General features: G+C 44.1%; 1 protein-coding gene across 4 annotated transcripts in view; it reads left to right on the forward strand.

Annotated features, from left to right (window-relative positions):
* Positions 1-16,056, forward strand: part of TANC1 (tetratricopeptide repeat, ankyrin repeat and coiled-coil containing 1) — a 65,940-nt gene that overhangs the window by 47,194 nt on the left and 2,690 nt on the right. For all 4 annotated transcript variants that reach the window (XM_027734557.2, XM_027734558.2, XM_027734561.2 and 1 more), the window contains 16 exons: positions 85-248; positions 1,463-1,694; positions 2,140-2,306; positions 3,555-4,162; positions 5,498-5,606; positions 5,798-5,920; positions 6,718-6,954; positions 7,562-7,747; positions 9,194-9,272; positions 10,905-11,038; positions 11,762-11,885; positions 12,005-12,180; positions 13,206-13,338; positions 14,113-14,204; positions 14,637-14,783; positions 15,205-15,305. In XM_027734557.2, coding sequence (XP_027590358.1) covers positions 85-248; positions 1,463-1,694; positions 2,140-2,306; positions 3,555-4,162; positions 5,498-5,606; positions 5,798-5,920; positions 6,718-6,954; positions 7,562-7,747; positions 9,194-9,272; positions 10,905-11,038; positions 11,762-11,885; positions 12,005-12,180; positions 13,206-13,338; positions 14,113-14,204; positions 14,637-14,783; positions 15,205-15,305 — 2,812 coding nt within the window. The remainder of the gene's footprint in view (positions 1-84; positions 249-1,462; positions 1,695-2,139; positions 2,307-3,554; positions 4,163-5,497; positions 5,607-5,797; positions 5,921-6,717; positions 6,955-7,561; positions 7,748-9,193; positions 9,273-10,904; positions 11,039-11,761; positions 11,886-12,004; positions 12,181-13,205; positions 13,339-14,112; positions 14,205-14,636; positions 14,784-15,204; positions 15,306-16,056) is intronic.

A 16,056-nucleotide genomic window follows, 5' to 3' on the forward strand; every position in this document is an offset into this window, starting at 1 on the left:
CTCTAGCAGTAAAAACACTCCATGATGTTTTCCTAAAAAGCAGCCTGCTACCGGCAAATTTGGTCTCTTTTGTGTTTGTTGCAGGTGGTGACTCCTGCCAGGAGATTCCCTTAAGCCAGTTACCCCCATGTGCCCCTCCAGCAGGTGACACCAGTACAAGTGACATTAAGGTCAAGACTCTGACTTGTCCTGCTGCTCCTGAATACAAAACTCAGGCGGGAGATGCTGTGAGGCGCCTTGCTTCCAAGGTGAGCTCTCGCTCCTCACAGACACTCAGAGTGCTGGGGAGCTCTCAGGTGGGGTCACTGCTTTGCAGAGCCCCCTGGGAGGCACAGGCAGTGCTGGCAGAGGGGCAGTCACCTGGGCACCTCTGTGGGATGGCTCTGTTTGGTGGCTGGTGAAACCAGCTACCTGCCTCTGTTGCCTTTCAGGGGGTCACTTGGATCCTTCTTGATCTTGGAAAGAGTCAGGTTAACACTTTCTCCTCAGTTTTGTGGGGCTGTGGGAAGTTGGGATCCTTTCCTTGCCAAGGGGGCTGTGTGTTCTTTCCGGGGAGCTGCTCAATGTGCCTTCCAAAAGCAAAATTGAGGGGGGGGGAAATAAAATCTTTGGTCTGTATATAATCCATCTATATATGCTGCTGTGATACAGGTTGAGTCTGAATGTAGTTCTTCTGTTTTCCACACTCTGAGAGTCTGAAGTCATTTTTGCGTTAGATTGCTATGTTAAGTGTTTTATTTTTTGCTTAAGTAGTAAAAATAATGAATGTCTGAATTGCATACTTTATACGAATAGTTATGATGAAAACATCATAATACATGCAGTCTTTGAAGTGATATGTGTTAGTTAGAAGCAGTGTTATGAAAGCCTCTGAAGTGCAGGCTTTTTTTGTTTGCCATGTTCTTCTTGTGGTTGGATTTTTTTTTTCCAAAGAAATATGGCTTATGTCCTGGTTTATTTTTAAGTAATACACATCTTTGCAATACTCAGAATAAAGCTAGTTGTCCCATTTCTCCATTGGCTTATGTGAGCATGTCTTTAATAGCTGTCTGTCATTTACTTCTGCCTGATGATGATCAAATTAGTCCTTGGTTGTTACAGTGTGAGACACAGCGTTGTTAAATCCCAGCTAATAGGTCAGAGCCTCAAGTTACTTCTCTCGTACTGCTTAGTTATTTAGCTGCTTCCCCACTGTATCCAAATGCCACAAACTCCCAATTGCTGTTTTCCTGCCAGAATGTGAAACCTTGGTTTCTTTTCCTCTCTGCATGCCCTGCAAGGTCAAAAATCTACTCCTTTGCCTTCCTCCCTGTGTTTGACCCAGGCCCGCGGGGTCAGATCTGACTCTGAAGAGTATTTTGTCGATGAGAGAGAAGTTTAATAACACTTTGTTATAACTACACTAACTAGTACCCAGCTGAAATACTGAGAAGGTGATGCTTTTTGGTTTCCCACTCTCCAGGTGGTGGCTTATCACTACTGCCAGGCTGACAACACGTACACGTGCCTGGTGCCCGAGTTCGTGCACAGCGTGGCCGCGCTGCTGTGCCGCTGCCAGCAGCTGGCAGCCTTCCGGGAGCTGCTGGGCAGGGAGCCCCAGCTGCAGAGCCTGCTGAGCCTGCGCTCCTGCGTGCAGGACCCTGCCACGGCCTTCAGGAGGGGCGTGCTGGAGCCACTCGCACACCTCAGGAAAGGTACGGGGAGCAGGGACCTGGAAATGGGATCTGAACTGCAGGAAACGTGGAAAAGAAATCAGAACTAAATAAGGCAGGATATCCCTGGAGAAAGGGATTATTCCTTAATTGTGGTAGTTGTTTGTAACAATAACAGGTGGGTTTTCAACGGTTGATTTGTGTTTTAAATTAATATTCTATGAGACTTAACTGAAGGTCATGGAAGCTTTACCTTTTTTTTTTTTTTTTTTTGCCAGAAAACTGAAGGATAACTGTAGCTTGAAGTTAAGGCTGCACATTCACATTAAAGGATTTTGTTTTCAGATGCTTTTGTCACGTTTTCTCTTGTAATTGTCTGTGCCTAAGAATTTGCAAAGTGGTTGAGGATAAAAATTTGAGGACAAAAATGTGTCATTTAATGGGAGAATTTGTTTTCATCCTTTCCTTTTTTATTTTCAAATTTCAGAGCAGAAGATTCCTGAGGAAGACTACATAATTTTGGTAGATGGTTTAAATGATGCTGAATTTCATAAGCCTGATTATGGTGACACAATTTCTTCATTTATCACAAGTGTAATCTGTAAGTTTCCTCCCTGGCTGAAGCTCATTGTGACTGTAAGAACTAACTTCCAGGTAAAAACACCTTTTAGTACTTTCCTTACCCTTAAAGACTAAACAATCATTTATATTGGTGCAGCTGCATTATTATGAAAAATACTGGGTTTACAGGAATTCAAAGTGAAGTCTCTTGGGTTTTTTCCTTCCTTTGTTGTCACGTGTTTATTCACAGTACACAAATATGATACTGGAGGCTGCCAGTAGAATTGATAAGAAATGGTGAAATTGGAGTCTGTTCCCTTGGCCCTCAGGACTGCAATAGCAAGGTGCAGATGTGCTTCAGTACAGCCTCCTGGAGTTCATCCCATCTCTGCCTGCCTGCCAGGAGCACTAGGGGTGTCTAACTGGCTGAAGAGTTGATTGATTTCTCAACTAAAGTTTTTTTTTAGTTTCTGCAGTAGGGACTGTTCCCTGTCTGGAGATGTGTGTCTGTGATTAAGACATCTCACTGGCCTGACAGTGCAGCTTTTAGAAATCCATGTAACTGCATAAAGTGGAATAGAGAGTTCCTTTTTGTGTTGAGGAAGTGTGGAGAAGTTTGTTTTAAACCCTTGTGATACCTCTATGCAAGAAGTTTTTAGTTCCAAAGCTTTAATTTTAGAAATTTTAAAGTAAAACTTTAGAAGTTTTACTTTAGGTAAGAAGTTGAAGTTAAAAGTTGTAGAAGCTTTTCTTTAAAATAAAGATCTTTTGGATCTTTATGTAAATAAACATAAAAATATGTTCAGGTGAAGCTGCTGAAGTGTCAAACTGTGCCACACTTGGCACTTGCCTTCAGCCACCTTGGGCTGGGGATGTGTGGATGGTGCCTTTCTGGTACATTGTTACTGGAAGATAAAATGAAAAGGAGATGCTTTTCTCTCTTGTCATTTATGATACTTCTTAATAAATCTTTCCTACCTAATATATCATTCCTTTTACCTGCCCCTTCCCCTGGCCTGTCTTAGGGTCTAATTCTGGTAACTGTATTCTGTTTTGAAGTGATCATTTCTATAGCTCATCCACTTCCGCTGCTGAGCTTGGTCACTGTAATATTTGATACTTTCCTATGAAAACTGATAAAATGTAGAAGTACTGTTCTACCTGTTGTCAGGGGATGGTATTTGCAAAGCCGTCACAGGGATACTAAATTGCTTTGTCTGATACTCACTACAGAAGAGAAACACAGCAGAGATGTGTCATGGAGTTCTCAGTGCTGGAATACTATAATGCCTCTGGGTTTGTTTTTTTCTTTCTTTTTTTTTTCCCCTCTCCCCCTCACAGGAAGTAGTAAGTTCACTACCATTTATTGCAATATCCCTGGACAATTTTCCAGACAACAAGGAAATTCACAATGATTTGAATGCTTACATTCAGTACAGAATTAATAGCAGCCAGGAAATCATAAACAACATATCTTTAAATGGAAAAGCTGATGCAGCTACTATTGGGAAAGTGAGTAACCACCTGATCATGAGAAGCCTGGGATCTTATCTCTATTTGAAACTCACTCTGGATCTTTTCCAAAAGGGTCACTTAGTAATCAAAAGTGCAAGCTACAAGGTTGTTCCTGTGTCTCTGTCAGAGCTGTACTTACTGCAGTGCAATATGAAGTTCATGACAAACTCTGCTTTTGAGCGAGCCCAGCCCATACTCAATGTGGCACTGGCATCCCTGCATCCCATGACAGATGACCAGATTTTCCAGGCTATTAATGCGGGACAGATAAATGGGGAACACCAGTGGGAAGACTTCAGCCAGAGGATGGAAGCCCTTTCGTGTTTTCTGATCAAAAGACGTGACAAAACACGCATGTTCTGCCATCCTTCCTTCAGGGAATGGCTTGTCTGGAGAGCAGATGGTGAAAATACTGACTTCTTATGTGAGCCAAGGTAAATAAAACATGCAGTAATTTGGTTTCAAATAACTGCAGTTGTGTTTTGTATAATTGATTGCAACAGCTGGTGAGAGGAAAGAGGGATGTTAAAGCATAATTACACCTAATTTTTTCCAAAATTAAAAATTTTATATGTTTAGAGGTAGACTTGACTTGAAGTCAAAGGTTACAATGCATAATTGACTCTGTAGAAGTCACAAGTTTGCATTTGACTTTGCTACTACCTTCATGGAGAAATGAGAGTATTGTGTTGTTATTAGTACGGCAAAATTGTTAAGAATCAAGTGCAGCAGCACCTTGCCTATATAGAGTGCAGAAATAGAAGGGGAAGATCATTTGGGCTCTTTTAAATATAAAAATAGTAAGACATTTTGTGGTGTAATTATATCCTCCTGGCATTGTTTCAGTTTGTTCCAGCTCCCTTTCTGTGACTTGAGGAGCAGGAGTTGGTTGAGTTGGAGACAATGACTGTTACTGGTCATCACATTCTCACAGTCAGCTCCTTCCATTTTTTTCATGTTCTTCAGGGTTTACGGTTTTGGGGTTTTACAAAAGACTAAATGATGCCTGACATTTGACATTATGACCGGCCCGAGACTTGTCTGTGCTTTCATGTGGCTGTAACAGAGCCAGTTCTGTAGGTGGGACTGGGAGGTTGCAGCCTCATGGCCCCCCCAGTTCCACCACACTGGGCACTCCCAGCACTGACCCCAGCAGCAGAGGGGGCTGCCTGGGCTTAGGGAAAGCTGCTGGCTTTGGAAAGGTCTGCCCAGAAATTTCTGAAGGCAGGGTGAGAAGCCCCCTGCAACTTGCCCCTCAGCTGAAGAGTCCAGTTAGCCTGTGGTTAATTGCCCAGTTCCAGCGTGCATCCCATTAATGAATAGTGTATGATAACCTTGTTTCCTCAGGCTTGTGGCACTGCCACTATTGTCTAGAACACTGACCTCCGCTAATGTAGGTGTCAAATTACTAAATTCACATTTTATCTCAAATTTCAAAAGGATCCAGATCTTGTGTTTCTAAAAGAATTGGCTTCTCTCTCAGGTGCCTGCAGTTCCTGGCTCGAGAACACAAAAGGGAGGAGTAAACCAGAGTCAAGCTGACATGGGCCCCCTGCAAGGGGACAGCAGAGAAATACCAGGACTGTGTTTCAACTTCAAAATTTGCCTCTTTTCTTTTTGTGTTATTTTGTTATGGAAGGAATTTTGTTCAGATGTAATGGTGTGTTTCAATAGTCTGACAAAGTTGAGCTGTTATAACAGGCACCTAGACATGTTAGGATATTTACTGAGATAGAGTTATAAAAGTGGTTCTCAATCCTTTTTACTAGGAATGGACATGCTCTACTGGCTTTCATGTTTTCTCGACAAGAGGGAAAGTTAAATCGCCAACAAACTATGGAACTTGGTCATCACATCCTTAAAGCTCACATTTTTAAGGTAAAGCTTGCAACTTAGTAGTTGGGTCATAGAGATTCTCCTCTGACTTCCTTGAATAATGTGTTAGGAGCTTATGCAAAATACTCGGTAGTGCTAACGACCAAATTGTTACTTCTCTTTATACTGAATTGTAGATCAAAATAGTATTTCTAATCTTATGGAGAGATCTCCTGTTATATCATTCCTGTTAGGGTCTGAGTAAAAGGACCGGAATTTCTTCCAGTCATCTCCAAGCCCTGTGGATTGGTTATAGTACTGATGGACTGTCCACAGCCCTGGCTTCTCTAAGAAACATCTACACACCCAATGTGAAGGTAAGAAAATCAGCCTTCTCATACAGTCAGCGCTTCATCTGGTGCTGCTGCTGCCACTGGTTGGTGTTGAAGTTTTAGCAGAAAAGCTGCTCACACCTGGACTGAACTCCTTTGTACCAAGCCTTCATGTGCTTTTATAAGCTGTGGTTGAAGTCCAGATCAGTTTTCCTGGATGGTTTTGATGGAAAGAAGGGTTAGGCCTGGTTCTGCTGTAGCCGTGCTCTGCAGCACAGGGGGGTGTGGGTGCATTTCGGGGCTCAGACATCCCACTGGCCTCGCTGGGCTGTGGGGATGTGCCAGTTGTAACAGGGGGAAATGCTGTGAGAAGAGAGGATGTAAAATGCCATAACTTTGCACTGTTATTTGAATCCCCAGATTACAGATAGGGAAATCCAAGTTGGTGAGCTGGACTTTGAGCCAGCTGCTCCTTTTGGTTGGGAAGTGCACGTCAGTGAACACACACACGCAGGCTTTGTTCATTTTTTTTAAGATTGCTTTTTATGCAATCTGATTCTCTCTTAATGGAGACAGTTACTTAAATCTTCAGTCACACATGTATTTGTGATGAGAGTAATGAGTTTTCAGGGGAGAGACGAGTCTTCTGTCAGGAGTGTGTTGGTCAGTAATACAGTAATTATTTACTAAGAGAAGATTTTACACTCATATATTGCTATATATGTGATAAAGTTGATGTCTGCCAGTAAAATCTGTATCAAAATTAGAGAATAACACCTGATCAAGGTGTCAAATTCAGACAGATCTGAGGAAAATATTATTCTGTTTAAATTAAATTTTAGGTGAGTCGGCTGCTGATTTTGGCAGGAGCAAATGTGAATTACAGGACTGAAGTACTGAATAATGCTCCAGTGCTGTGTGTTCAGTCGCACCTTGGGCATGAAGAAGTGGTCACTCTTCTACTAGAATTTGGAGCTGCTATTGATGGAACTTCAGAAAATGGGATGACAGCCCTGAGTTACGCAGCCGCTGCCGGTCACATGAACATCGTGTCACTGCTGTGTAAAAGAGGTGCAAAGGTGAGCTGGTGCACAAAGACTGCAGAGTGTGCAGCCAAGAGAGTCAGGCAAAGGCCTAAGAAAACTGTTGTTGATTACAGAAATATATAATTATCAGATATAGTCCTGGGGGGCAGTCCAGACTTCCGTGAAGCATTTTCCTTGTGCCATGAATCGCAACCCTCTGCCAGATCTGTTCAGCCAGTTTGGGGTGCACCTCACTGTGCACTTACAGGACCTTCTCATCAGCTTATTTGTCTTACTGAAGGAGTGTCAGAGCCTCCTAAAGTTGAGGTTGAGAGCATCCCTAGCTCTCCTCACCCCCCCTCCCATCCCCTTGGAGCCCCAGGCTGTCCAGCTGGCCAAGCTTCATCTCGCCTTGGCAAACCCATGCTGACAGCTCCTGGTCACCTTCTTGTCCTTCTTGTGTTTAGCAGTGGTTTCTGGATTCTGTTTTCCATCACTTTCCCAGCCACTGAGGTGAGGCTGCCTGGCCTGTAATTCCCCAGATGTCCCTGGCTGCCCTGGACAGCAGGAGTGGCAGCTGCTCTCCCCCAGTGCTCCAGGTCTCCTCTCCAGGCCTTTCACTGCACTTTTTAACCCCCCATGTTCCTTCTCCCTCGTGCAGGCCGACTGTGCAGACAAGAAGGGCCAGTGTGCCTTGGTCCATAGTGCCCTGAGAGGGCACCGTGGCATCCTGGAGTACCTGCTGGGGCTGGTGTGGGTGGCTCCGTGCCGGGAGCAGGACGCGCTGCGGAAGCGCCAGGCACTGCACCAGGCACTGACGGCTGCTGCCAGCATGGGGCACTGCCAGGTGGGTGAGGATGACACCTGGGGCACTGCCAGGTGGGTGAGGATGACACCTGGGGCACTGCCAGGTGGGTGAGCATCACACGTGGGGCACTGCCAGGTGGGTGAGCATCACACGTGGGGCACTGCCAGGTGGGTGAGCATCACACGTGGGGCACTGCCAGGTGGGTGAGGATGATACCTGGGGCACTGCCAGGGGAGGGGAGCTCGGCACTGCCACGTCCCCTGAATTCAGCAGGATGGGGCAACAGTGCTTGCAGCTTTTTTGAAAGAGGTTTGGGAAGAATTACTGAAGCTCCTGGTATTTATCCCAGTTTGTATTAGCAGCTGGTGCAAATGCTGTCGCAATGCTACCCAATAATATGGCTTCAGGATTTCTTTATATGTATTTTCTGTCTACGTTTTTCCTCTCTGTTCTTGGAAGTTGTCCTAAACCTCTAGTGGTGATGAGTTTCTGTATCAATGATCCACCTGAGTGGATCTACTTCACAGTGAATTTTTTCCATAGTATACCAAATTTTACATTGCATATAGTTGCACATGCTTAACTTTTTACCTGATCTACATGTCAGGTTACGGACTTGACCTTAATGTCACTTCAGATAGAAATTTGGGAAGGAACACTAAAAGGAAACACATGACAAATAGTCAAAACGCTTTAGATATTTAGGTAATACAAGTATGTTGTCTGTTCATTGAGAAAATAAATTGTAACCTTGATATAAAAGTAATGGGTAAGTAAAGGTACTTTGAATAAAAATCACACTACGCTGAGTAGTGTGTACATGACAGTACATCCTGTCATGTATTAAGTGATGTGCCAAAAATGGAAACAAAATCTGTTCAATAAAGCCATTTCAATATTTGCTTCTTTTAAATCTATTTTTTAATTAGTATAAGATCAAGAATCTGATCCTTAAAGTTATCTAGATGATTAACATATAGAAATGCCTACATGAAGTCAATTTATGATATGATATGATATGATATATAAGCCATTGCTGTCTTAAAATATAAACTTGAGGATTCTGAACTGTGGTTAACTGGGATTAATGGATAATTCCTTCACTCTTGTAAAAGTTCTTGCTTGTTATCCAGTGATTAAATGAAACCAGTCAGCTCCTCCATACCAGCAAAACAGATGACATTAATCATACTTACCAGAAAATGTCCATGGTTCTCTATTCTTAAGACATTAAGAAGCTCAATTCTTCTTAGCTAGAAAAAAGGACCTGTGTGTTTCATGAATTTTAAATAAATTATGTTCTAGCATTTAAAATTCTAGGATTTTCTATACATTGTATACAACAGTTTTCAGACAGCCTGAAAATACCCAGATCCTTTTCTTTACCTGTAGCATCTGAAACTTCCTGTTTTACATCTTTTATCCTTTGCAAGTGACAGCCGATGTTTTTGTGGCTCAGCACATCTCTGCTCCCTGGTTTTGTAGGTGGTTCACTACATCCTGACAGTTGAAAAGGACCATGACATGGATATCAATGACACTGATGCCTTGTGGGGAGAAACAGGTATTTCCTTTGTCATATTTTTCCTAATTAGAGTTGCTCATTTAAGAAGAAAGTGTGTTTAATTTTTTTAATTTAATCTTCTGTAATAAAAATGATGGGACGTACCAGTTTTAATAAAAAAATGCAGTTTATAAGGATAGAGTTTTAACTTACTAAATCTATTCATCTCATGTATTGAATTATTTTATATTAAAATTACTGTAAATTACTGACTTTCTAATTAAATTGAAAATGGTGGAAATACAGTGTTTCATTACGGAACTCTATGAGATTCTCTGTTTGAGAACTTCTGTTTAAATCTCATAAGTTTTGAGGAAATGCTGGGCTGTTGCCTCATTTGCTCTGATTAGGCAGTGGAGGAAAAGACCCGTCTTTGGACATCTGTTTCTAGGTTAATTTTGTTCTTTAATATTTTGTCAGTGGTACTTTTTTTTAAGTTCTTGCATAATGCATTGGAAATCTTTACTCACCGAGGAAATGAACTTCTGAAAGGATTTTTGAGCAAGACAGAGTCTTTTGCCAGTAATACTTGATATCTAGAGCAGTTATTTTCCAGTTGTTCAGCTCTAAACAGTAGATGTAACTGTAACACAGTGAAGCTTCAGTGAGTGAGGAGGGAACAGGTTGATACTGTTGTTAAAAAGGAAAAATTTACCTGCAGTGTTTGTAATTTCATTTACTTTCAGCATTCACTGGAATTTAAAAAAAAAATCTACTGTATTTGAAAATGCTAAAAAATGAGTAACAGGAAATTCACAATTTGACCCACTTCTTATAGAAAATATGGGGTGTTCCCTTTGTCATATGTTTCCTAATTAGAGTTGCTTGTATGGACTTTAGAAACTGGAGGGGCAAGTCCTTTGCTGATCTTGCAGAAGTCACACACAGACCTTTTTGTTTCAACAGTGTTGGCACGACTGGTGAGGCTTCAACACAAACAACAAAATTTTAATTTCAAAGTCTATTTTGAGCAAAATGGAAGAGGGGGGAAAATAGTGATGGAGAAAGTATTTTCTTTTTTCTTTGTTCTTTTCAGCTTTCAATGAGGGTCACAGGGAAAAGCTGAAACAAGGGGGAAACAGTAACACCTGCGGGGGGAGGTGTAAAGGGTTAGCCAACCAAGAGCTGATGCTGATGCCCTGCTCTCCCAGCCCTCTGTGCTCTCCCAGCCCTCTGTGCTCTCCCAGCCCTCTGTGCTCTCCCAGCCCTCTGTGCTCTCCCAGCCCTCTGTGCTCTCCCAGCCTCTGATGTCCTGCTCTCCCAACCTCTGATGCCCTGCTCTCCCAGCCTCTGATGCCCTGCTCTCTCAGCCCTCTGATGCTTGCTCTCCCAGCCTCTGATGCCCTGCTCTCCCAGCCTCTGATGTCCTGCTCTCCCAACCTCTGATGCCCTGCTCTCCCAGCCTCTGATGCCCTGCTCTCCCAGCCTCTGATGCCCTGCTCTCCCAGCTTCTGATGCCCTGCTCTCCCAGCTTCTGATGTCCTGCTCTCCCAGCCTCTGATGCCCTGCTCTCCCAGCCTCTGATGTCCTGCTCTCTCAGCCTCTGATGCCCTGCTCTCCCAGCCTCTGATGCCCTGCTCTCCCAGCCTCTGATGTCCTGCTCTCCCAGCCTCTGATGTCCTGCTCTCTCAGCCCTCACAGCTGCTGCAGGCCGAGGGAAGCTGGACGTGTGCGAGTTCCTCCTGGGGCGCGGGGCGGCCGTGACGAGAGCCAACAGGAGGGGGGTGCCCCCGCTGCTCTGCGCCGTCCGGCAGGGCCACTGGCAGGTCTGCACAGCCTGGGGGATCCCTTGGGAGCTGGGCCCCGATTCCTCCTCCCTCCAGTTCTGAAATAAATTCGTGTACATTTTCTAATGGGCGTTCGCATCGACTTTCCTTCCAAACCCTTTGTATCACTTGACGTAACTCACAAAAGTACATCGGCTGCACGACAGCCTTAGGTTGTAACATACCTGAAAAATAACTCGTGAGTTAAAATATTTCATTTCCTAGACCAAGATCAGAGGCCATTTCGGATCCTCTGAACTGCTGCTGGGCAGAGAGAGAACCTTGGAGTCAGGAGCCTTCCTCGTTCTGGCCACTCCTGCCAGGATGAGGCCCTGGACTGCAAACAGTCGGGGCTTGAGCTGCATGGGATTTCCCAGGGATTGATGTAAACACCTGTCCTCTGTTCTAAAAGTTCATGATATTGTGGCTGAAATCTAAATCTGCCAATTTCATAAAATCATGGTGTCAGTAAGGTTGGAAAAGCCCTCTGAGCCCACCGAGTCCAACCATCCCCCAGCACTGCCAGGGCCACCCCTAACCCATGTCCCCAAGTGCCACATCCACACTACTATTAAATCCCTCCAGGGATGGGGACTCCACCGCTGCCCTGGACAGCTGTGCCAGGGCTGGGCAACCCTTTCAGGGAAGAAATTTTCCTAATATCCAACCTAAACCTCCTCTGGTACAAGCAGTGTATTTTTAAATTGCTATTTTCTATTTCAGGTTGCTAAACTTCTAGTGGAGCATGGGGCTGACGTGAATTTAAGTGACAAGCAGGGCCGAACACCACTGATGGTGGCTTCTTGTGAAGGACATCTGAGCACTGTGGAATTTCTGCTTTCTGAAGGTAGAAAATAAATAGTGGATCAAGGCTGCACAGATGCACCAGAGACTGCATCTGTGTGTTAGGCAATTTTTCCTATTCAATAGAACATCTTCCTAACAAAGTTAATTTTCATTTTACAGGTGCAGCTATTTCCTCTCTGGACAAGGAAGGACTGACAGCTCTGAGCTGGGCATGTCTGAAAGGCCACAGGGAAGTGGTTCAGTATTTAGTAGAGAAAGGTGCAACAACTGATCAGACAGACAAAAATGGACGAACGCCCCTAGACTTGGCAGCGTTTTATGGAGATGCTGATATTGTAAGTATAACAAAAGAAAAATTAAGCATGTACTAAATTTTCATAATACAAAACAGAGCTTAGAAAAAATATTGCCAATGAAAATGGAAAGAAAATTTGGGGAAGTAGTTAAGATGCTTACACTGCTCACATCCCAACTGCAGTGCAAGTGTTTGCTCAGAAAGCATTTTCCAGATGAGGGAGAAGCCCAGAATTATGCTGCAGACCCACGGGAGTCCCCTGACAGGGTCCTGGTCAGGTGGTGCCTTCATGGAACCCAGACCCCAGGGAGAGGTGTAGGAAGAGGAAGGGCATTATGGACAGATCCAAGAGGTCAGCAGGGAACTAGAGGGAACAGCACGTGCAGCCTCTCTCACTCACGTCTGTATTTCTGAGTCTGCACAGACAATGTCCTGTTTCAGAACAGCACTTCAGGTGCTGCCATGCAGGGAACTCACTGTAGCACTTGGTCCCATCCAGCCTTTGTCAGAATTAACTTAAAATTGTAAATAAGCCCTCAGGTTCTGCACTGGCTTTGGCGGGTTCCTGACACTGCGAGTGTTTGTAGGTGACACTGGACAGACTCTGCTGGGAAGTGAGGGGTGTCCAGGCTCCGTCCTGTCCCCATGTTTGCTGTTAGGTGGTTGTGCTGGAGCAGTGCCAGCTACCGTGTCCCCTCACAGACTGGTCCCATCAGAGTCTGTGCTCAGCCACTGGCTGGGGGGGGATGATGCCAATGAAAAGGTGCAGAGCAGGCCCGTGGCTGTGGGTCGTGGGACCCATCTGGGCAGGACTGTTGGTGCCTCTTCCCTTCAGAGATCACTGCTGGTCACACTTGGGCAAGTAATGGCCTTGGAAAATGACCGCTGCCACTGCTGCCAGGTATCCCATGCTGTGTTGCCTTCCGTGGATTTCACGTGCTGTACTGGCCTCAGGAGCACATCCTCAGTGTATTTCTAGGAGGATATGCGGTAGCTTAAATATTTCACTGCTCTGCCTTTCCTGCCACAAGCCATGTTACAAGGCTTGTCTCATTCTTTTCCCAGGTGCAGTATCTGGTGGAGAAAGGAGCAATGATAGAGCACGTGGATCACAGTGGGATGCGGCCGCTGGACAGAGCGATCGGCTGCCGCAACACCTCAGTCGTGGTCACACTGCTGAGAAAAGGAGCCAAGCTGGGTGAGTGGAACTGCCCTGTACCGGGAGAAACAGCTGCCTTCTGCTCTGCCAGAAGCAGTCATTTCTGTAAAGCAGATTAAATAACTGGAAACACTAGATTTTTTGCTGGTTGTCTGGTTTGCAGATGCCCACTCAAGAGAAACAATCTTCTTTAAAGGCAGACACACACAACTCTACTTTAGAAGTTTTATTCTGCTCCTTTCTGTGATGTGTGCTGAGGGTGAGGTCTGGAGGAGTCACTCTGTACATGGTTACTCTGCCATGATATACTTAAACAAGAAAATGATGATTCACTATTAGTGATGCATAAGTCTGGCACTGTTAACGAATTAGATTAACAAGTTTTACATTTAAGTGACATTCTTTTAATAAATTATAGAATCATACATTTTTGCAAAGGGTAGGCAAAAAAATGTATGTCCAAGTCATGTATTATCAGTAGGCAAGTACATGGTGCAGTTGTGTATGTGATAATTACTGAATCCTTAGTACCTTTGAAATGTTATTTCATATTTTTTGGATAAGTAAGTATGACCAAATACAGGTCCTTGCTTAGGCCTGAGCTTTACAGTGGTGGGGTAGGGGGGCAGGCAGGGGATAGACGTAGTTTAAACGTGTGTACACCTGGCTGATGAGAACAGGAATACTAGTTCCACACAGGTGGAATATCTCCTGAAGTGGGATTAGGCTCTCTAGGCTGATTCACTTCCTACTCTGAAAGCAGAAACACGCTTTCTTCCCCTTTGTCAGAGACCCCTAAAATTTAACTTGCAGGAAATGCAGCCTGGGCTATGGCCACCTCGAAACCCGATATCCTCCTGATTCTGCTGCAGAAACTGATGGAAGAAGGAAATACACTGTACAAAGTAGGTAGATTCATACTTTTTATGATAACAGAATCTTGGACTTCTGCATGTAAGTAGATATAATTTCTTTATACCTCCTTTTCGACTACATCATCTGGTATTTTACTGGTCTGTTTAAAAAAAAATAAAATGCATGTATCGTACATGATTTTTTCTGGTACTGGTAGTATTAATGCAAGTATTATCCTGGTCTAATACCATTAAACATTTTGAGTTCAGAAACAAACACAAACTGTAGTTAATGTGCAAGTTCTCTCACTGTGCTTGTCTGCCAGTACAGCCTATGCTGCGTATATTTATTTTTTTAAAATCTGTCTCTGTTTTCTTCTTGAAGGGCACCTCTTGGTAGATGTCAAATGTAACGTGCTTTTTTGCAACAGTATTGCAATATTAAAAGTTTGTGAAAAGCTTCTTGTTCCCTAAACTCTGCAGAAAGGCAAGATGAAGGAAGCAGCCCAGCGCTATCAGTACGCCTTGAGGAAGTTCCCCAGGGAAGGCTTTGGAGAGGAAATGAAAGCCTTCACTGAGCTGAGAGTTTCACTGTACCTGAACCTGTCACGATGCCGCCGAAAAACAAATGTAAGATCTTACTGTGCCTCTGCTGCCTCTCTGGCTTTCAGAATCTGAGAATTCTCTCCTACTGCATTGCTGGGGTGGACATTTATTGGTGCTATTTTATAAATCTTTTCACTGTACCCTGACTTTGGAGGGCTTTGTTGTGTTAGCAAATGGGCAGTTTATAAGATGAGTGTGTGTTGCAGGGGGGGATCTATTACAGCTAGTCTGAGGTCATCCAGTTATTTTGGAATGATGAACTGCTGCATATCTGTGGTACTTTTCAAAGACTGGATGGACAATGCTGCCACCACCCTTTGTTGTGACACAGCCCAGTCTGCTGCCGTGGGTGCTTCCAGGGGAGGCAGAGCCTGTGCCACGGCCCCAGAGCCTGCAGCTCCCTCTGCCTGCTGGGGTGTAATCGGGGTGTTTGGTTCATTGCCAGGACTTTGGTATGGCTGAAGAGTTTGCTACCAAAGCCTTGGATCTGAAGCCCAGGTGTTACGAAGCCTATTATGCCAGAGCAAGAGCCAAGAGGAACAGCAGGTACTGTTTGATTCTATGGATCTCTCTGCACAGATTCTTTTTTAACCTAACATTTTTAATAACTTGTTCTCTTCCACTATTTCTATGTGGAATTTGCAAAGAAAACGTTATTTTTTGTGCACTTTCCATCTGTATTAGGTCTCTGTATCAGTTAAAGCTGACCACACCCAAATAGCAATATTGAATACTTATTTCGGTAATCACTGGGCAGTCCAGAAAGTAACAAACTGATATGAAGAGGGATTATTTGAAATGTAAGACTGCATGGGTCTGCTACTCACATGACTGAGCAGAATGTGGCCAACAGTGTGCAACCCAGCCTTATCACTGCATTATTTATTACCAAGTTTATTTATCATGTATTACTGGCTGGTTTTATAGGACAGGATATGTTGAAGCATTAGCAGTTAAAGATAAAAAACAAGGGGAGAGAGGAGGAACTATCTCTTCTAGTCTGGAAAAATGGCAAACTATAGAGGTATAGCTGAAGTATAGGGAAAGGTGCCTTTGGTTCACAGTGTCTCTTCTAAACAGCTCAATAGATAGTCATGGAGTTCAGCAGATTCCCTACTCGAGGTAACTGTGAAGGGCTTGTGAGATGAAGTGTCAGTTCCTACTGTTCCCAGCAGAGACTTCTGCTGCCTCCCTGCACGGATTGTCACAAGACTCAAGGAAGGGCTTAGGGCTGGGTCTGTGGTTCTCCAGAGGGAAGAATTTCCTGAGGTGGAGAACATCCAGTTCTTACATTGTC

This window comes from Pipra filicauda, unplaced genomic scaffold (assembly GCF_003945595.2).
Source record: "Pipra filicauda isolate LSUMZ 115617 unplaced genomic scaffold, ASM394559v2 scaffold196_size3971931_pilon, whole genome shotgun sequence".
Taxonomy (NCBI): Eukaryota; Metazoa; Chordata; class Aves; order Passeriformes; family Pipridae; genus Pipra; species Pipra filicauda.